At 59.7% G+C, this 20644-nt stretch overlaps 8 protein-coding genes across 8 annotated transcripts; 5 read left to right on the forward strand and 3 right to left on the reverse strand.

Moving 5' to 3' along the window:
* The first annotated feature begins 14 nt into the window (after window positions 1-14).
* On the forward strand, window positions 15-1558 carry SDRG_02759 (CAMK/CAMKL protein kinase). The gene is made up of 3 exons (XM_008608358.1): window positions 15-249; window positions 296-741; window positions 792-1558. Exons 1-3 carry the CDS (start codon window positions 22-24, stop codon window positions 1486-1488), a joined length of 1371 nt encoding a protein of 456 aa, XP_008606580.1. The 5' UTR covers window positions 15-21; the 3' UTR covers window positions 1489-1558.
* SDRG_02760 (hypothetical protein) lies at window positions 1515-3304 on the reverse strand. The gene has a single exon (XM_008608359.1). The coding sequence runs from the start codon at window positions 3294-3296 to the stop codon at window positions 1551-1553; it is 1746 nt and encodes a 581-aa protein (XP_008606581.1). The 5' UTR covers window positions 3297-3304; the 3' UTR covers window positions 1515-1550.
* Window positions 3305-3937: 633 nt separating this feature from the next.
* SDRG_02761 (hypothetical protein) lies at window positions 3938-5032 on the reverse strand. Its single transcript, XM_008608360.1, has one exon. The coding sequence runs from the start codon at window positions 5021-5023 to the stop codon at window positions 4043-4045; it is 981 nt and encodes a 326-aa protein (XP_008606582.1). The 5' UTR covers window positions 5024-5032; the 3' UTR covers window positions 3938-4042.
* Window positions 5033-5849: 817 nt separating this feature from the next.
* SDRG_02762 (TKL protein kinase) lies at window positions 5850-7994 on the forward strand. Its single transcript, XM_008608361.1, has 2 exons — window positions 5850-6458; window positions 6524-7994. The coding sequence occupies exons 1-2, from the start codon at window positions 5942-5944 to the stop codon at window positions 7714-7716; spliced, it is 1710 nt and encodes a 569-aa protein (XP_008606583.1). The 5' UTR covers window positions 5850-5941; the 3' UTR covers window positions 7717-7994.
* A 705-nt stretch (window positions 7995-8699) lies between these two features.
* Window positions 8700-11123, forward strand: SDRG_02763 (NAD+ synthase (glutamine-hydrolysing)). The gene is made up of 4 exons (XM_008608362.1): window positions 8700-9165; window positions 9216-9348; window positions 9395-9557; window positions 9602-11123. The coding sequence occupies exons 1-4, from the start codon at window positions 8774-8776 to the stop codon at window positions 11068-11070; spliced, it is 2157 nt and encodes a 718-aa protein (XP_008606584.1). The 5' UTR covers window positions 8700-8773; the 3' UTR covers window positions 11071-11123.
* A 26-nt stretch (window positions 11124-11149) lies between these two features.
* Window positions 11150-12190, forward strand: SDRG_02764 (hypothetical protein; the record flags this gene model as incomplete). Its single annotated transcript, XM_008608363.1, has 2 exons — window positions 11150-11251; window positions 11492-12190. 2 exons carry the CDS (start codon window positions 11150-11152, stop codon window positions 12188-12190), a joined length of 801 nt encoding a protein of 266 aa, XP_008606585.1.
* A 248-nt stretch (window positions 12191-12438) lies between these two features.
* On the forward strand, window positions 12439-13286 carry SDRG_02765 (hypothetical protein). The gene is made up of 2 exons (XM_008608364.1): window positions 12439-12619; window positions 12670-13286. The coding sequence occupies exons 1-2, from the start codon at window positions 12494-12496 to the stop codon at window positions 13222-13224; spliced, it is 681 nt and encodes a 226-aa protein (XP_008606586.1). The 5' UTR covers window positions 12439-12493; the 3' UTR covers window positions 13225-13286.
* On the reverse strand, window positions 13278-20522 carry SDRG_02766 (hypothetical protein; the record flags this gene model as incomplete). The annotated part of the gene is made up of 10 exons (XM_008608365.1): window positions 13278-13714; window positions 13760-14684; window positions 14729-14815; window positions 14866-15237; window positions 15288-15439; window positions 15483-15539; window positions 15583-19873; window positions 19923-20314; window positions 20358-20400; window positions 20463-20522. 10 exons carry the CDS (start codon window positions 20520-20522, stop codon window positions 13278-13280), a joined length of 6816 nt encoding a protein of 2271 aa, XP_008606587.1.
* Window positions 20523-20644: the final 122 nt, after the last annotated feature.

Genomic DNA, 20644 nt, shown 5'->3' on the forward strand with positions numbered 1-20644 from the left:
GAGTCGTTGGGTGGAACCAAGATGGATTCGGCAGTACACCATCATTGCGCCATCAGCTGTCTACCTCGAACACGACCACCCTTGCCTGCTCGTGCATGCAGCAAGCCCGGACGACGACGACGACGCGACAGAGATACCAGCGCTAGATACCACTGCGAGATGACAGGTCCAGCAAAGCGCCCAACCTTGCACAACCAGCTACGGGCCCTCCTCGGGCCCGAGATCACCGAGGCCGAGCTCCACGAGAAGGTACGACGAGCGATGAGGAGCATGAACTCAGCATCTCCGACTATAGTTTATCTTTGAGAAAGTCATTGGCAGCGGCGCTACCGCCAAGGTCTATGCAGCGTACGACTATGCGAACGACCGGCGAGTCGCCATCAAGGTCTTTGACAAGGCGCAGATGATCGAGCAGCGCAAGTCGATCGCTGCCGACGGCTACAACTCGCGCGACACGGCCGTCCAGCGTGCCCGGCGACGGCTAAAGAAGATTGTCGGCGAGCTCGAGATTGCAAAGATCCTCTCGCACGCCAATATCATCGAATACCTCGGCGGCTACGAGACGTCCCATCGCATCTGCATCATCCACGAACTCGTCGACGGCCACGACCTTTTGCAGCAGATTCTGGACTACTCCAAGATGGACGAGCGCACAGCGGCGTACGTCTTTGAGCAGCTCCTGCACGCTGTCGCCAACTGCCACAGCCAGAACGTGTGGCACCGCGACCTCAAACTAGAAAAGTACGCTTCGCAGTTCTATATCTGCAGACGGCTCATGGAAGTGTGTCTAGTGTCCTCATCTCGACGTCGCACCAAGTCAAGCTCATCGACTTTGGCTTGTCCGAGAAGAGTGCCGACCGCCTCAAGACCGTGTGTGGCACGCCTCTGTACTGCGCGCCCGAGCTCCTCTTCCTCAACAGCAACACGCGCGAGACGGGCGTCGAGGGCGGTCCCGCCGACGTCTGGAGCGCCGGTGTCCTCCTCTTTGCGCTCGTGACGGGCTGCGCACCTTTCGATGACAGCACGTTTGCTGCGCTGCGCCAAGACGTGTACCGCAACCAAGTCAAGTACCCGGACTATCTGTCGCCGTCGCTGCAAGAGTTTTTGCGACTCATCTTTGTGTCGGACGTCCGCCGGCGACCAACCATCCCGGAGCTCCTCGCCCACAGCTGGCTGCGAGAGAACGTGGCCGCGTACCACGACGAGGCCCGTGGGTTTGTCAAAGGTCCGCGCACCGCGTCGGTCATCTCGGACGCCGAGACGGTCGAAGAGTCGACAACAAGCTACGAAGAAGAGACGCCAGAAGATTCGAGCTACCGCGACTTGCTCTACGACGAAACTACGGGCAGCCTCGACGATGAGCTCTATGTGTTGGACGATGCGTTGTCCCCGGTGTCCCACCGCAAGCAAAAGCATTCTCCAACAACTCCCACCAGCTCATCCTCGACAACGCGCCCGTCGACGTCGTTCTTTGACCACCTCTTTTAACTTAACAATTTAGCCTTTGTGTTGTACGACGAGACAATAATACATAAACGTGTTTAGGGTTACTACATAATGGCGCACTTTTTGTCCTTGGACTTTTGCTTGGCGTCGCGACTTCGTCGTCGTCGGTCCGGCACGGTGGCTGGTACCGTCGTACTCTCGGGCACCGCAGTCGTATCGATCGTCACGTCCGTGGAGGCGAGCGACGATGGCCGCACCGACACGGGCCTTGCAGCCAGCTCCACGGCAGGTCGAGGCGCGTGATCCGCAACGACCGGTCGTGGCTCGTCCACAGCTGTGTGGGGCGACACGAGAGTGTTTGGGACGGCTGCCGGCTGTCGACTCTGGTCCGCGTAAAGCAAAGGGGCGGAGCCGGCGCGGGCCTTGGTCGCTGCTGCCATGGCCTGGCTCTGAAGGGACGCGGCGCGGGCCTTCGCACTCGCGGCTCTTTCCTCAGCCTCGATGCGATGCCGCGTTGCTGCGTCCTTCTCAGCTTGCAGACGTGATACTTGGGTCTCGTACGTAAGCTCGCGGAGGCTCTCTTCGCGCTCGAGCTCGAGCCCAATCTGTTGCTTGCTCATCGCCCGGACTTGACGCGCTTTGGCGACCGCGTCGTTGCGCAGCTGGACAGCACGCGCCTGGGCTGCTTCGGCCGCGTGCTCCCGCTCGATCCGTCGCTGCGTCGCCTGCGCCTTCTCGAGCGAGAGGGCTTGGAGCTGCGTTTGGTACTGGAGGTCGCGAAGCTCGTCTTCGTGGAGAAGGTCGGACGTCACTTTTTGCTTGGAGAGCTCACGCACTTGCTTGACCTTGGCGATCGCTTCGTCGCGGAGCTGCGCTGCGCGTGCTTGCGCGGCGTGCGCCATGCGTTCACTCTCGATGCGCCGAAGCGTCGCGGCTTCCTGGCGCATGTGCAGTGCGTGGAGCTGCGCTTCCATCTCGCGCTCCGACTCTTGCGTGCTCAAGTGTAAAAGGGCCTCTTGGCGGTGGACCTCGGTTTCCTGGTATGTATGGACCGCCTTGACCGCCTCGTCGGCGAGCCGCTGGGCCTTGGCCTGCGATGCAGCGACAGCGTCGCGCGAGGCTTGCTTGGCTGCTGCCGCGTGCGCTCGGATGCGGTCGAGCTCTGCTTGGTTCAACGTTCGCGTGCGCTCGATCTCGGCCTCGGCGTCGTGAAGCTGTTTCTCGATACGCTGGTGCTCGTTGTACTCGTACAATGACGCAGCGAGCACTGCCTCGAGAACCTTTTGATCGTGGCGCTCGGCCGCTTCACGCCGCGCCTCCCGCGTTGCATCCAACTGGGCTCGGAAAGCCGCGAGCTCGGCCTCTTCTTCTGCCTTTCGCGACGCTTCGTCGAGGCACGCTTGGTCTTCGATGCGCCGGCGTGCGACGGCTTCGGCCTCGGCGACCTTGGCGTGTGCATCGGCAACCTTGGCATGCAGCACAGCCTCCTTCTCGCGTCGCGACGCCTGCGTTTCGGTCAGCTGCAGGTCGATCGAGGCGCGGGCAGCGGTGACATCCGCCGCCAAGCGGTCGGCTTCGAGCGACGCTTGGTGCTCAATGTGCGCACGGGCAGCGTCGTCGGCGACAGTGATGGCCGTGTATGCCACCGCTGTCGATGCTTGCAGTTTGGCGTCGGTGGCGGTGCGCCACAAACGCGCGTTCACGAGCTCGTCGTCGTCGCTGTCCGACTCGATTGGCCGCGGTTCGTTGAGCTTAGCGAGGGGCATTGGGTTGTGGCCACCATACAGCGTCAACACGTCGTGGGTCATGTCCTGTCCTGGCGCCGTACTGGGATCGACCCGGTCCGTCATTGTCAAACTCACAAGTGGAATATCACACTTGTTCGATGTGTTCAGAAAAACGGTTTCACGGCGTGGGAAATGGCGGTGGGAAACTGCGCAGGATGATGAAAGAAGAAGATTCTGTCCATGCATTTGTACATGCTTGAGCCGCATAAACAATAATATGGGACGGTACGGCGTTGCCTTGTACCCTCCATCCACACGTCCCCATTGCACAGCATCCACACCATTTCTTCGGGCTGGCGAAGGAGATTCGGGTCCTTTTAAAATCGCATTTCCGGTCGACGGAGAACGTTATACAAGAAATTGGTATTGCGTGGGATTCTCACGTCAACTCGCCGCACCGTTTTGTGTTCAACTACTCGCAGAACTATAAGCCCTTGAAGTTGTGTTCAAAGCGCCCATAGCACGCGTCAAGATCTCGCGTAATCCCACACAAAGCTAGTAGGAACTAGCATTGCAGCTGCGCTTGCGCTTATCAATACCCTAGAACACCCCAGCAGGATCCTTTCTTCAGGTCTGATGGCGCAGACACGCACCCGACCGTCTTCATCTTTCTCGCAACGATCGCCCCGCGTCAACGACCTCTGCTGTCACACGGTTGGGGTGGTTGGTGGAAAACGTGGAAAACACCTATTCCCACGTGTGAGTCCAACCTCCGCATGACAGATCGTGTCCAGAGTCCCATAAAATAAAATAGAATAAACAAAATAAAATAAAATAAGCCAAGAGCGACATACACTCATTGACATGCACTAGGCCGACGAGGTGCCAGATTGCTTGCGACCGAGCTGGGCCGACGCCACCGCCGCGCGCTCGCGCAACTCGGTGGCCTTTTGCAGCTTCTCGTGCGCAATACGCTCCTTCTCGAGGCGCTCCCGCATCGCCGCGTCCTTCTCGTGGGCGAGCGCACGCATCTGGTGCTCGTACGCCAAAGTCCGACTGGCTTCCTCTTGCTGGATCGAGCTCTCGATCGTCGCACGCGACGTCTGACGCACCATCTTGGCGGCGAGCAGCGCCTTCTCGCGCATGGCCTGCGCACGCGCGACGGCTTCCTGGGCGCGGGTTTCGGCCTCGAGGCGTTTGGCAATCGCCTCTTGTTGACGCTGCTTGGCGGCGTCGAGCAGCGCCTGTTGGTCCCGTTCCTTCTCAAGCTGGGCCAACGCCACTAGCTTTTCCTGGCGCTCGTTTTCCTTTCTTTGGTACTCCTCGACGGCCCGCCGCGCCTGCTCTTTGGCTTCGTGCGCCTTCTTCTTGAGGTCGAGAACGTTTTGCACCGCGTTCGTCTTGGAGCGATGCGCATTGGCCTTCATGCGCTCGATTTCCTGCTGCTGGGCCTCGAGTGACGCACTCCGAAGACGCTCCTCGTCGTCCGTCATGTGCTCGATGCGGCTGCGCTCGTTGAACTCAACCAGCGACGCTTTGAGCACCGCGTCCATGACTTTTTCTTCGTGGCGCGCCTGGGCCTCTTCGCGCAAACGTCGCTTCTCGTCGACTTGCTTCTTGAACGCTTCGAGCGCCTCGTCCTCGTGCTCGCGGCGCTGCACGTCGTCGATCGACGCCTGTCGCTCAATGCGCTCGCGCTGTGTCTGCTCGGCGAGCGAGATGGCCATGACCGCCTCGAGCTGCCGCTCGTACGCGGCTTCTTCGGCGAGACGCGCCTGCTCCTGCTGCGCGCGCCACGCGTCGGTCGCCTCCATGCTGCGCTCGTCGTTCATGCTGCGCTCGTCGTTCATGCTGCGAAGAATCCCAACTGCGGAAGCGCGCAAAAGCGTATCTCGCCCACTGACTTGCACTTTGTATGTCTCGCGCGACACTTGGTGTTTGTATGCGGTTCGGTGCCGCGTTCTGTTTTCCATGGAAATGCACTGTGATTGGCTATAAATGCTTTGGGGGTGCCACGCCGGAGAGAGTCGGCGAGTTCTGCTGCAAAATGGTCTCCGACCCAAGACCGTGCTGCAACCAGTGTGCTGCACCAGACTCAAGACAAGGACGAGAAGAAAGCTGACGAGAAGAGACGATAAACTGGTGGAGCAAGCTGTCGAACGCGATGAAGCTCGCCACATGCTCGTGATTGAACCTACCGTGACAATAACACGGCGACATCTTCGCGAAACGAACACGCCATGATCTCCAACCATCATCTCCATCCAGCCGCAGTATGCGTAGTCTTCTTCGCCCCGCGATGCATACCTTTTGCTGGACGTGCAGAGCCGTGCGTATGGAGTAGCCTTGGTCAGTGGACACCAAGCACCCACGACCGCGGTCGTTGTTGTTCGATTGCGTGCGTGGCGCCGACAGGCCATGAAACATTGACGCTCCAGTATACCCGATGGCAATAAGACGCGCTGTGCAGGGACCAGGCTTACTGCTCCAAACGATAGATGAGCGGGCCGACTGATCTCCTGGATAATCCCTGCCTGGCGCAGCGTCTTGATCGCCTTGGGCAGAAACAGTGGTTGGGCACCTTGACGTTGTGCAAGATGGTCCGTCCGCAGCAAATCATTTTGACCAATCAGAAAATAGGCAAGCTTTTGACCAATGAGAGGGCGATGGGACAAACTGGATTGTTGTAAGTAAGGCCGGTTCGTAATTCGTGCCCGGCGTCGTACGCCGAGAGTAGAAACAGAGAAGTCGGACGTCCCCGCGCCGCCATGAGGACAGGACGAACGCTGCTGCTGGTGGGCCTTGCGCTGCTAGGGGTCATGGGCGCAGACAACGTGACGACAGACCCGACGCCGACGACGCTGACGCCGGCGCCGGCGCCCACACCCACGCCCACAACCAAGACGCCGACGCAGACCCCCCAGACGCTGGCGCCGCAGAGCACGCAGGCGCCGCAAAATACGCAGTCGACACAGAAGCCGCAGGGCACGCAGGCACCGGTGCCCACCGTGGCGAAGACGCACTACACGATTGTCGACGGCTGGCGCTGCGTCGGCCTCTTGAACAACACGGTGTTTACGATCGCGCGCAACAACTCGGACGGGACGCGCGAGTGCGCCTCGATGTACAACTACGACTGCACGCAAACCAACTCGGAGCGCGACTGCAATGGCATCCTCGTCTCGTTCGACGCGACGCCGTTTTCGTGCAGCACGGTGGAGCCCCTCAACAACAACACGATTGGCCACGCCTTTTACGAGGAGTACTGCCGCAACATCCCGTCGGGTGCGCCGCCTACGTATCTCGCTGCGCTCTCGGACGCCTCTCACACGCCTCTCTGTCTACTGTAGGTAGCTCGTGGACGTCCAACCAAACCATCATCCTCGTCGTGAGCCTTGTCGCCGCCGCCGCCATTGGCATCATCATCATTATGGTTTACAAGAAGAAGCGTGCTGCCCGGTACGCCGCGCGCACGCCCACGGAAGATATCAACAACCCCGGCGATCACATTGTGCTCCGGTCGCAGTCGGGGAAGCGGTCGTTCCTCGCAGAGCCCGCGGCCGCGTACTACGCCCACGACAGCGCCGCCGACGCCGAGTTGCACCTCGGCGACCTTGCATTGCACCGTCTCGATAGCACACGCCTCCGCGAAGTGCGCGTGCTGGCGACTGGCGCGCATGGGATCGTGTCGCTGGGCGACTACAAGGGCGAGCAGGTGGCAATGAAGCGGCTGTTGCACCCGGACCGCGCGCGGGACGCTGTCCAGTCGTTCATTGACGAGATCAAGCTCATGGCGCGCATGGACAGTCCGTACATTGTGCGCTTCATCGGTGTCGCGTGGAATCGTCCGCGCGATATGACGCTCGTGCTCGAGTACATGTCGTACGGCGACCTGCGCGACCATTTGACCAACACGGAGGCCGACCCGGCGTCGCTTTTTCCGTGGGATCAAAAGATCCTGTGTGCGCTCGACGTCGTGAACGGTCTCATCTATCTGCACGCGAACGCCATCATCCACCGCGACCTCAAGAGCCGCAACGTGCTCCTCACGCAGCACGCGCGCGGCAAGCTCATCGACTTTGGCGTCTCGCGCGAGGCGATCGAGGCGACGATGACGCAGGGCATTGGCACGTACCGCTGGACGGCGCCCGAGGTGCTGCGCGGGAAGCGGTACACGGTCGCCGCCGACATGTACTCGTTTGGTATCATGCTCTCGGAGTTTGCGACGCACCAAGTGCCGTTCTGGGATGCGCATCTGCGCGTGAGTCTCGACGGCCAGTCGACCGAACCGCTCTCGGACTTTGCGCTCCTCGACCGGCTGCGCGACGGCACGATCCGCCCGACGTTCACCGAGACGTCGCCCGAGTGGCTCGTCGAGCTCGCCGAGCAGTGCCTCTCGTACGTGCCAGAAGAGCGCCCGACCGCCGTCCACGTGAGCGCGATCCTCCAGCACATGTACGACCGCATGTTTCCCGCGCACATGTCGTCGACGAGCCCGCCATCGCACGCCCAGCGCCTGTATAGAACGAGCGCCGCGTCCTGATGAGAGGTGGTAGCGCCATGGCATTGACGAATAATGCTCTATATTACTAACTAGCGATACTGTGTTGCGAGTCAAGTGCTGTCGGTCATCAATAGCGCTAGGACAAAGCGAGTGGGATGCCCGCTGTAATGGCTAGCTACTAAACTCGCCCAGCCAGTGGATATCCATCGCCCCAAAGATGCTCTGCCCGAGACAGACCATCGCAAAGAACCACCCAGGGATGATGCAAAACGAGTTCTCCACGTGTAAAGTGAGGCCCCCGAGACTTGCCATCTCGTAGCCCTAGCCCTAATAGCTAGCTCAGGCTTGAAACAAGGTTGAAACAAGGTTATGACCACGCTAAAGTCCACGCTAATAGTTATCAGGTTATCAAGCCGTAGCTGGTTCGCCGTTTGCCCGGAATCGGAGGCGATGCCATGACGCGGCCCGCTGGAAAGAGAGTGACGAGCGAATCACGGTGCCAACTCGGCCTTTCGGCTTCTTCCGACGGCCGCATCGAGAGAGCTCGGCGTTGGCCGCCAGCGCGAGCTCATGAGACGGCTTGTGCAATGTAGAAGTTTGGATACGTCGGCTGGATGTTCGACGACGAGAAGGAAGAGCGCATTTGCGGCAGCAACCAAAGTGGCCGACGCCGGTTTATCTGTTTAAACACATGCGGCCCGACTTTAACCCACGCTGAAGGGTCGGGTGGTGATATCCCGCGTTGCATTGGCCAATCGCAGCGCGTTCTGGGGTCGCACCCAGCGCGGCTTGAGGAAGGCGACTGGTCGCGGAGGCACGGCAGCTACTACAGCGACGACAACGTACTCTACATGCTCATTCGCTCGTCGTCGTATTGGACGCAGCGTGCGACCGATCAGGAGGTGCCCACCACACGAAGTTGCGGCGAACGTCGGCGGCTACCGAGGATCGACCGCGCAGCTTTTCAGTGCTGGAATGCAATCATTGCGGTGCTGTGATTGGCTAAAAATCCTAGGGTCCACGCGAGGACCAATCATCGCGCAGGAGCCGCCTTTTGGCGAAGGCAGTCACTTCTGGTTTTGCTCGCGACGACACGATGAACATGAACGCGCCGCTCCTGACCGTGGCCACATGCAACCTCAACCAGTGGGCGCTGGACTTTGACGGCAACCTCGAGCGCATCATGAGCTCGATCCGCATTGCCAAGGCGCGCGGCGCCACGTACCGCCTCGGACCGGAGCTCGAGATCTGCGGCTACGGCTGCGAAGATCACTTCCTCGAGGCCGATACGTTCTTCCATTGCTGGGAGAGCATGGCGACGCTGCTTTCGTCGGACGTGACGGACGGCATCTTGTGCGACATTGGCATGCCCGTCATGCACGGCGGCGTGCGCTACAACTGCCGCGTCTTCTGCCTCGACCGCAAGATCCTCTTCATTCGCCCCAAGCTCTTCCACGCCGACGATGGCAACTACCGCGAAACGCGCTGGTAGCGGCGTTCCATGCTTCGTACGCGAGCTCATATTTGTGGATATGTAGGTTCACGACGTGGAAGATCCATGCGGACGCCGCGCTCAACTTGCAGTCGCACATGCTGCCGCTCTCGATCCAGGAGCTTACGTCGCAGGTCGAAGTGCCCTTTGGCATTGGCGCCATTGCGACGCGCGACTCGGTACGCGACTTGCCTCCGCCACGACTCTTGTGTTCACGTCCAATAGCTTATCTCGTCCGAGACGTGCGAAGAGCTCTTCACGCCGGACGCGCCACACATTTCGCTGTCACTTGGCGGCGTCGAGATCATCGGCAACGGGTCGGGCTCGCACCACGAGCTGCGCAAGCTCCACCACCGCATCGACCTGATTCGTGGCGCGACGGCCAAAGGTATCGATGACATCGTGCTTGCCGATTTGAAAATGGCTGTGTAGCGGGCGGCATTTACTTGTACGCTAACCAGCAAGGCTGCGACGGCGGCCGCCTCTACTACGACGGCTGCGCGCTCATTGTCGTCAACGGCCATATCGTGGCGCAGGGCTCGCAGTTCTCGGTCAATGACATCGAAGTCATCACGGCCGTTGTCGACCTCGACGACGTGCGCTCGTACCGTGGTGCGTGCAGCTCCCGCAGCGAGCAGGCGAGCGCGCCCTCGGAGCGCGCGCTCCCGCACATCAACGTCAACTTTCGCGTCTGCCCGCCGACGTCGACGACCGCGTTCTTGGCGCCGTCGCCGCGCGTCGACTTCAAGTTTCACGCGCCCGAAGAGGAGATCGCGCTCGGACCTGCTTGCTGGATGTGGGACTACCTCCGCCGCAGCAAGGCCAAGGGCTTCTTTCTCCCGCTCTCTGGCGGCGCCGACTCGGCGTCGGTTGCGTGCATCGTCGGTGTCATGTGCCACCTCGCGACCGCGGCCGGCAATGCCGGGGATATCCAAGTCCAAAAGGACATTCTGTACCTTCTCGGGAAGGACGCGACGGCGACGTACGAGTCGCTGACGCCGCAAGAGCTCGCAAGCCACATTCTCCACACGACGTACATGGGGACCGAGAACAGTTCGCTGGCGACGGAGACGCGCGCCAAGACGCTCGCGGCTGAGATTGGCAACTACCACTTGACCGTCAAGATCGACGCGATGGTGTCGGCCGTCGTCTCGACGTTCGCTTTGCTTGTCGGCAAGACGCCGCGCTTTGGCGTTCATGGCGGCACGGCGTCCGAGGACCTTGCGCTCCAGAACATCCAAGCCCGGTTGCGCATGGTCATGGCGTATCTTCTCGCGCAGCTGCTGCCGTGGGTCCGGTCCAAGGCGGGCTTCCTCCTCGTGCTCGGCTCGGCCAACGTTGACGAGGCGCTCCGCGGGTACATGACCAAGTACGACTGCTCGAGCGCGGATCTCAACCCGATCGGCGCCGTCTCCAAGACGGACCTGAAGCGCCTCTTGGTGTACGCGGCCAAGAAGTACAACTACCCGACGCTGGCGACGGTCGTGGCCGCGCCGCCGACCGCTGAGCTTCGCCCGATGGCGTCCGGTGCCGACGAAGAGCATTCGCAGATCGACGAGGAAGACATGGGCATGACGTACGAGGAGCTCGGCTGGTTTGGCCGTCTTCGCAAGATCGACCGGTGTGGTCCGCTGTGGATGTTCCGGAAGCTCTCGCATGTCTGGACGCAGTTGACGCCGACCGAGGTTGCGGCCAAGGTCAAGCGCTTCTTCTTCTACTATGGCATCAACCGCCACAAGATGACGACATTGACGCCGTCGTACCATGCGGAAAACTACTCGCCGGACGACAACCGGTTCGACTTGCGCCCGTTCTTGTACAACTCGTCGTGGTCGCGCCAGTTCAAGTCCATTGACACGATGGCGTCGGCGATGGACGCCCAGAAGGCCAAGACCGACTAAGAAACTAGATCACGTGGCCCTCTATAATCCATTTTCGCTTGCACATGGTCCTTGCCTTCTCCTGTGCCGCTCAGTCCATATGTCAAGGATGTATGTGATCCAGCAAGAGCAGTCGCATGACGCGCCTCCTGCAGCATCGCTCGTGGCGCTGCTCATGTTCACGCAGACGTCGACGACGATTGTTCGTGTCCTGCGATGGTGTTTGTGTCACCGCGAGCCGACGATTGCGTCATCGTGCTCGTGCCACGTCATCCGTCGACGACGGTGATTGGGTGAAAATGCCGTTGGATTAGTTAATCGACATGCACTTTCTGCCAACGGTCAAAAAGAAGCGACGACCGGACCTGTCAAGTCGACGCCGCCTCGCACAAACTTGGGCTTGATCTCCGGATGGGCATTTCCCGTTGCACCGTTGCCGTAGCACATGACGACGCCACTCTTTTCGGCCGACGACGGCCTCGTCGCGCTCCACGACGTTATGAACACGCTGCTCAACCATACGCAGGCGGTCCACGCCTACTGTGTTGATGCAGTGGCCTCGCCCCGTGACGCGGAGCAGTACCAGCTGGGTGCTGTTGCCGCCTTGGCGCTCACCAGTTTCGCTATCGGAGTCCGTGGCTACAAGCTGCCCCGTGCCATCATCTTTGCTGCGATCAGTAGCATGGCCTATGTGCTGTGCCCGCCAGCGCTCTTGACGATGCCGCACGCGCATGAGCTCCGCTTTGCCTTCGGCGCCGCCATGGGCTTGCTTTTCGCCTACCTTCAGTCGGTCGGTCTCTTTTGCCTCTGGTCCACGTACGTGTTTTACGCTGCCAACGCGCTGTTGCCGTCGCATTGGATGTCACCGATGGTGCGCGACGGCGTGACGCTCTACATGGCAGTCACGGTCGGCGCGGCGCTGGCCAAGTTTGCCCGGGGCCCCGACAACGGCGTGATTTTGATCCTCCAGACCGCGCCCGCTGGCGCTTGGCTCACGCGGTACGTCGCGACACTCTTCTTCCCGACGATCCCCGCTCTTCGGTGGACCCTCGTGCCACTTATGTACGTGTACGGCTACCTCCAAATGAAGCACTTTGACAAGCACGCGGCCGCTGTGGCGAAGAAGCCCCATGCCGACTAGGCTGGTCGTTTAAATGTTTAAATCAAGTTGTTTTACATGCATCTGAAGAGTTGTGGTGCGTTGTTGCGGTGCTGGTGCACCTCGACGAGCGATTTGAGGCTGCCAGCTCACTAGCAGTATATAGTGTGATTGTATGCCTGATTTGGTGTACAAATTTGGTATCCGTGGTATCTTGCATTTTGTATGTAGTATCTTTGACAACACTATTTTATATTTAAAGATATCAACCAATCACAACCGCCATGGACTTTTTCTCGAAATTCGAAGCGGTTCACGCCGCCGCAGCTCACTTCCGCATTTGCCATGCTCACGAACGACATCATGGACGATATCCAGGAGCTGCAGAGCCTCCTCGCGACCGTCAAGTCCCCGCGCCTGGCCGCGGACCTGACCGCGCTCCTCCGCGCCAAGGAGATGGACTTGGCCAAGGTAGGCGATCCTGTGTATGTGCATGCATGTAGTCTCATGATGTGGCCTAGACGCAAGCACAAGCCCCGGTGGCAACCCCTGCTCCGACGCCGACAGTCTACGCGCCTCCCCGCATCGCCGAGACGGAGGTGTACACGGAAGTGTCGACCTTTGGCTGGGAAGACGAAGGCTACGGCAAGCCCAAGGTCATGGTGTACATCACGTCGGGTATCGATGGGGTCGGCGAGCTCCCCGCTTCGCAGGTCACGTGCGACTTTACCAAGCACAGCTTTGACCTGAAGATCAAACAACTCCGCGGCAAGAACTACCGCCTCGTGCGCTACCATCTCGACAAGGAGATTGACCCGAAGAAGTCCAAGTTTCTCTTCAAGAAGAATCGCGTGACGATCACGCTGTGGAAGGCCGACGAGAAGAACACGTGGTCGAACCTCACAGCCAAAAACCCGGGAGCTGCCAGCGCGGCCAAGGCCAACCCGTCGGACCCCTCGGCTGGCATCATGGACATGATGAAGAACATGTACGACGAAGGCGACGAGGAAATGAAGCGCACGATCGCCAAGGCATGGACGGAAAGTCGCAACAAGACGGCGGCCGGCGGCTTGTAACCCACGCTTGCGATCATCATCATCATCATTAACCTAATCCAGCTGCATGTTTTCTATGTGGATGGACTGGTCGGCGGTGACGCCATGGAGATGGCTTCTTCCTTCGCAGGCTTTGCCTTTTTCGGCTTCAAGAAGCTAAAGCGCGGTTTGATCTTCTTTGGAGACCCACTGCTCGCGTCCGTCGGCAGCTCGAGCTGGAAGGTACGGTCTGGCGACGTCGTCGTACTCGCCATGGACTGCGAGAGACTCTTCATGGGAAACTCGAGGCCCGCCCAGCGCGAGAGGTCCAGCTTCTCCTTGAGTAGAAGCCCAATGTTGTTGAAGTTGCGCCCGACTTGCGAGAGGATGTCGAGGATGATGTCGCGGCGAATGCGAAGGAAGAGGTCGTCGAGGGTACATGTCTTGTCCGTGTACACAAGCGCATGGATCTTGAGGTCAAAGCCGCGCATGTCTTCGAGGTGCTGCTGGGGCTGCGTCACCGACTTGCCACCTACGAGAATTGTATGCTCATTCTCGCTTGTACCAAGTAGCATACTCTTGTAGCTCAGCAAGATCTGGATCGTCCCAAGTCGAATGTGCTTGAAGGTCATGTTCTTGGTCGCGCGGTCCGTCATTTCGGCCACCTCGCGCTCTTGGTCGTCGGCCCACTCGGTCTTGGCGGCTTCGGCCATCGACTTGCGCGGCTTCCGGAAGGGCCGCATGACGGACGGCGGCAAAAATTGATGGCGAATCTCGGCTTCAGCGTCGTCGCGACGTGCGCGGTCGCCCCCGAAAAACGCTGCAAGTTGCACAATGAGGTCGTACGTCAAGCACACTTGGAGCGGCTGCACATTCACTTCAAAGTGCTGAAGCACCGTGATGCCGCCGATGGGCGTCGCCATCTCGGCGTCAATGCGAACGATCGTGTCGGCGTCTAACAAGTGGTCGGAACTTGTCGTAGCGGCGCGTCCAAGGAGCTCCGGATACGGTGTTTGTGGTAGCAAGTTGGCGGCTGAGAGCCCCGCAATCGTGCACGAGAGGGTGCCCGACTGGTCTTCAAACTGCGACAAACTCAACACAAGTCCCGTGTGCACGATCTGAAGGAGCGAGACACTGGGGCTGCGTAGCAAAAGCGTTGCACGGGCGAGATGAAACGATAGCTCGATCGTCGGGCGCACTTGGAGCGACTTGCGGTACGCCTGGTAACTTGCGGCGACGGCCGTCAAGAGTCGGTCCAGCGTGGCTTGGAGTGCATCTAACGCCCGATTGCCCCCGTCGTCGTTGCGAACAACGTCACTTGAGACGGCCGAGCTGTGGGCCGAGAGCCGCCGACGTCGAGCCCCGTCGGTCGTCGCTGATGTCGAGCGATCGGCTTCGTGGAAACGATCTTGCGTGGCGAGGCTGTAGCCGAACCGACACGCTTGCTGCCATTTGAGCTGCTGGATCTGCCACTGGGTGTCGCGTTGTTGGTGCCAGAGTTGCTGTAGCCATAGGTCATAATCTCAGTACCGACAAGCGTGGGTACCGGCAGTGAGAGTGTCCCATACGCGCTGTCGGGCGTCAAGTGCTGAAGCATGGCCTGCACCAAAACATCGTGTTTCGCCTTGGCCATCTACCACAGGGTGTGTACATCCATACAATGGGCAATGGAACACCGCGTACCTTTTCTTGTACGGCATGGGTAAAGGCAACCGCGAGGTCGAGCAAAATTTGCTTGCTTTCAAGATCCAACGTCGCGTCGACACATGGAATCGTGACGTGGATCTGATGTAGGGTAGGAAGCGCGTGTGTGACGGTGATGGCACAGTGCTGGGACTCGGTCGCGTGCACGACCTTGCGCAAAAGCGCTGTCGAGCTGTCGCAGTAGCCGTCGGGCGCTTTGCGCTTGAGCCATTGCCGGTGCATGACATCCACATCCAGCGACGACGTGTAGAGGAGAACACCACGCATAAGAATGTCCACGTGCTCCGTGTTTGCGTCCAAGTCGACAGCGTGACTGATCGTCGCCGACGGAATGGCAAAGAGGACACCGCCCTAAACCATCCATTATAGCAGCCGATGTTCGGTGCTACATGTAGCACTACCTTGTGCTGTGTATCTTGGGCAAACACTTGCAGATCCACGAGCTGGATACGAAACAGTGTCCGAGAACGATCCTCGCCTTTGGAGCCCGTCAGTGTCGAGTCCTCCGAGCGCGTATCGCTGGTCGAGCTCACGCGCACACCCCGTTTTTTGCCTATACATCGGTCAAGAGGTATTGCGTAAATCATTTGGAGTACTCTCAAGCAGCTCCAAGAGCGACGGCTCGTCTTTCTTGGGCACAGCGACCGGTGTCGCTAGAACACACAATCACCACTTCAAAATCGCGTGTAGACGCACCGGCTTGCGACGTTGTTGCTTCGTAAGCGCGCACCGCGTCGATCGAGACGCGGAAGAGCTCGGGCACGTGCTCTCGTAAAAACTGTATCCATGCGCTGCCAATCTCAAAGAGGGTTTCGAGTGTATCGAGCGTCACGAGGATCCTCGGCGCGTCCAGCAAAACGCTGAGAAGACACCCGTGTCCGAGGACCTCGTGCGATGTCGGCGCCGCCTCTTGCATGACCGTCGACACCTCGGCTTCGAACGCCATCGTATCGGGTCGGTGCTTGAGCAAATGCTCGTCGCCCTTGATGTCAAAGAACTCCATGATGGACTTTTGAGCCCGAGACGACGTCGCCGGTACGAGGACCGCTGCTGAGGGGGCCGCGTGCAAACGCGCAGCTATTCGAGCCCGACGGGCGTCGGCCAGCGGCGCGATGGACGCGTTGCGCGTCTTCTCCATTTCAACATGCAGCGCACCGAGGTCAACAAATGACTCGCCGCGCGACCCAGTGGCGAGCGTGCACACTCGCCAATGCACTTCGGCGACGCCAAACACCACATCGTGGAACGCAATGTCAAGAACCGACACCACGTGGTCGTTGAGCGACTCGGCGAGAGTCTTGACGAGGCCGCGCGTCGCGCCAAGCGACAAGAAAATGTCACGCAGGCTCCAGCGACACCCTTCAGGGCTCTGGTCGCTGTAGTAGAGCGCCATATCGAGACCCGCGATTTCGACTGCCTCGACCGTGCATGTCTGGAGATGGCCGAGAATCGCACGCAGAGAAATCATGGGCACGACATGCGGTCGGCGCGTGAAGCTCGGGTTGCCAAATGCGCGCGCATACTGCATAGCAAAGTGGAGGAGCCACTCGACCGTCGTGCCGTACAGCAGAACCGACGGCATCTCGTTTCGGTCGTTTGTCGTCACTTGCACCGTCATATGCACATGCAGACCCGACGACGTAAACGCGCTCGGCTGCGGCTCCAAAACGAACCGTTGCACTTGGCGATGGGCGTCCAAGTAGGTAAACTCACGGGGCGTCACGTAGTGCACGACGCTGTCGCAGCCCCAATCGAGTCGGATGTGGCAGTGGATGCGGTGGACATCGACGACGTTACCGAATCCAATGGGCTCGATGCGGCAGCGCAGCTTTGCCACTTGGAGGACCACGTCTTGGTGACTGTACACGACGTCGATTGCGTGGAGACTGAGCAACACGTGCTCCTGGTTGGCGCCAAACAGTTTGACCGTTGTCTCGTCGAGGCGCACGTGGCATTTACCGTGCAGAAAGCCGCGAATTGCATCCCAGTACGCCGCGCTCGGCACGACAAGCGATAAGGCGCGCTGCAGATCTTGAAACACCTCGGCAAAGATCGCGTTCATTCGTGGGGTGTACGACACCGCGGTTCCGCGCAAGACAACGTCAAGGTCGAAAAAGAGCTTGAGCGGACTTGTCGAAGTCTCGACTTGGAGCTCCAAATGAGGCCCGATGGAGACAGTGTGCGCTTTCGACATGACTTTCGTGCTCGTGGGTTGCGCGAGAATCACGTTGCCCCGGACTGTCACCTGGTGCACCAAAAGCGGCGTATGATCTCGAAGCTCGACGACGACGGCGTCGACGCTCATGTCCAGCACCATGGCAATCAAAAAGTCAAACGACGGGCGAAAGCACGTGGTTTCATGTGGCGGTTCCCGGAGCGCTCGATGGACGGCGTCGGAAGCTTCGTCGAGCTCCTTTAGACGTCGGATCGAGCTCGGGTCGTCGTCGGAGGCGATCGTGATCGAGCCGACAATACTCTGCACGTGCAAACGCAACCGGGGTCGCGGTACGATAGACGGACGCTGCTTGACGCGCTGGATGTACAGCGTCGCGTTCTTCTCGAGCCGCACCTTGGTCATTTCTTGGTAGGTCTCCAAGGCGAGCATGTCGGCATTTGTGAGCTTGAGGCTGTGCCACTGCTCTTCGACAATCTGGCGGCGCACTTCTTGTTCTGCGAGGTCGTCCATCCAGATCGGGTACATTTGGGCGAGCCACACTTCCATAGGGTGGTCCAAGCCCACGACAGCGACGTCATGGATGTCAAGCCAAATCACTGGCGGCGTGGGCTCGGCAATCTTGGCAAAGTAGGTATACGCCAGTGCCGACTGCGGACGCCAATAGACTGCGAGCTCTTGCTGAAGCGCGGTGACAAGACCAGCCGCATGGAGCTGGAACGTGGACACGAGCTCTGAGAGCGGCACAAAAAACCGGTACACAAGCCGGACTTCGAGTCCGTTGAGGCCGATCAAAAGGCCTTCGCTTCCAATGCGCTCTGTCGTGGGGGCGACAATCTTCTGCCGCTGCCGAAGCATAGCTTCAAACTCGCCAAAGACGTAATCGGGTCGGCGGTCGAGCGTCCGTCGGACCGAGATGGCCTTGACCGAGAGCAGCAGCTCGTTTTGCCACTGCACTGTGATGTTTGCAAACGACCAGAGATCTGGGAGGTCGGCGCCGCCAAAGCTGTCCATACGCAGCTCTAGGTCGTAAGGCGTCATCGTCACAGCGATCGTCGCGATCTGGAGCCTATGCAACTTGTCTCCAGACGCACTTGTCAAAGAAGCGAGCTTTACAAGCGCCGCTTCGTACGCTGTCAAGTCGTCCATTGGAGTGTTCACACCGAGCTTGAACTTGGAATGACGTGGCGCAACGAACGTCGTGTACGTGTGGAAGAGCTGAAAGAGCATGTTGTAGGACGCGAGTGTGACGTCTTGCACCAGCACTAGAAGCCGCAGCTGTAGCGCAAGATCCCAATGCACGACGATGCGGCGCCCATAGAGATCAACGACCGACATGTCTCGGACCGGCGTCTCTTCGATTGCAAAGTCGGCGACACTCAAGTACGGCGTGACGGCCGGGGGCGTCAGTGCCTTGATGTGTCGAAAGTGAAGCCGGTAGCGTGCGCTGTTGGCTTCGGTTTCAATGCTCATGTGGTCAATGCTCACGTGCTCCATCGTCGTGTGGCCTGCGCATGTTGTCGGAAAGATGGCGACAATGCGTTTGATGGCTCCGCGAAAGTTGACGTGTACGTACAGCCGCGTGTCGTCGCTACAGACTTCGCCAAGCGGCCGCATGTCGGGCACGAGTGACGGACTCATGGGTTTTGGGCGGGCAAAAACTTTTCGCAGCGGCGCCTGGGCAACAAAGAGGCCAAGATGGAAGGCACCACCGACAGCTTGCAATGCGGCGGGTGAGTAGGTGACTTGAATCCACTCGGCCTCCATCTCGACGTCAGCGGGCTTGGTCTGGCCGTGCAAAATAGAGTCCAGTGGCCCGAGAAAGAGCCGTGTGCTGTCAACCGACAGGATGTGCTTTTCGTTCGTCGTCCAGATGCTGAGACGGCAAAGACGGAGCTCCACCAGCGACCGTACACCGACCATTGTCGTGGGAAACACAGACACATGCAAGTCGTCGAGACGTACATCCAGAGGCGGCGCTCCGTAGGACGGGTCACTGAGTGCTAGTGCTGTTCGCGGAACGGTCTGTAGCTTTGTTTGCACGAGCTTGACTTGGACATCGAGTGTCCACGGACTGTAGATGGGCAAAGACGCCTGCAGTGATGTAGGCGGCGCGAGTGAGGCGGCGAGGGCGACCCACGGCTCGAGTTGGTCAGTTAGCGTCGTATGCAGGTGCTTGACTTCACCCGAGAGCTTCAAGTCGATGGTTCCGCCTGCGCGCGGGTGGATATCAAGCCAAATGGCTGCCGGCGCAATAGAAGCGAGTGGCAATGCGTTCAGCGTTGCACTCACAGGTCCGACTTCAATCGCCCACGTCCGTCCCATGAACGACTCACTCGTCGTCTGGCGATGGTGGTTGCTGGCTGCGACCAGTCGTGCCACGGTCACATCGAGCACATTGTCTACCTTGTGGCGCACCTCGAGATGTACAGACGACCACGCAAGCGTTGTGACCTTGGGAAGAAGCGCCAGCCAATCGTATTTCAAGAGTCGGTGCCAGTCATCTTCGGAAATGCCTGGAGACGCCGACGCTGCCACACGAGTGGGGGGCTTGGAGAACGCAGCGAGTAGCGCAGTGTCTGTGATGGACACCTGCAGATCGCGGCCCGAAATTGCCACCTCGTGAGGTAGCGGCACCCGAAGGTCATGACGATCACGCGAGAGTGGCACTGCGATTTTGAGCTGCACCTCTTGCATCTGCATGCGAGCGCCGCGAACAACGACCTCCATGGGTTGATCGCGCGCAACGGTGGCGCAGAAAAGAAGGTCGTGGCTCGTCACGTTCAACCGAAGCTGGACGTCCAAACTCGCGCGCTACGACTTGACTTGTGAAGCGTCACCGGCATCGGCGCAATCGCCGTACCTGTATCTGGATAATGTCTTGGCCATTTTCCTGCAGCGAGAGCGAAATGTTGGCTATCGAAATGCCGAGAAGATGCACGAAGCGAGCGACGACGCCAAAGCGCTGCACGAGCGGCAGCACCACGGCCCAGAGCGCATGGGTCGGGTCATGGAGGCTAGCGATCCAAGCCAGCGACGCATCCGGTGGAAGAACATGGGCAAGGACCTGCCGAGGAGCCTTTTCGCTCGTGCGGTTGATCTGGACCGAGACCGCCGAGACGACGAGGCGCACGAGCATGGCTTGGCTCGGCGCCTTGGCAAAGGCCCATAGGAGGCTCCACAGCCGGATGCGCACGGGGTGCACCTGGACGTTCAGCATGGTCTCCTCGTCGAGCTTGAGGCTGGTCCATAGACCTAGGTCAGGGTTGCATGAGTCGGCGAGGCTGCAGTCGCCTACGCGACGATCGCCGGAGCGCGAGGTTGATCCCGGCTTCGAGACCCTACGAGGAAGCGTCCATGAGACGACCCTCTTCCTCGGCCTCGTCCTCCATGCAGATGCTACCCATCGGAGCGCGATGGCCGCGCCGACGGCCAGCGTCGTCCAGTACAGCAGCCCGCCCATGCTCGTCTTGCTGCTCGACGTTGATCGGTTTCTCGAGATCTTTGCGCCGGTTGTCATCCGGATGCTGTCATAAGGCTAACCGCACGCAACATCGCGTTTCAGTTTTCGCGCCACGTGCTCCG

Source organism: Saprolegnia diclina (assembly GCF_000281045.1).
Source record: "Saprolegnia diclina VS20 unplaced genomic scaffold supercont1.6, whole genome shotgun sequence".
NCBI lineage: Eukaryota > Oomycota > Saprolegniomycetes > Saprolegniales > Saprolegniaceae > Saprolegnia > Saprolegnia diclina.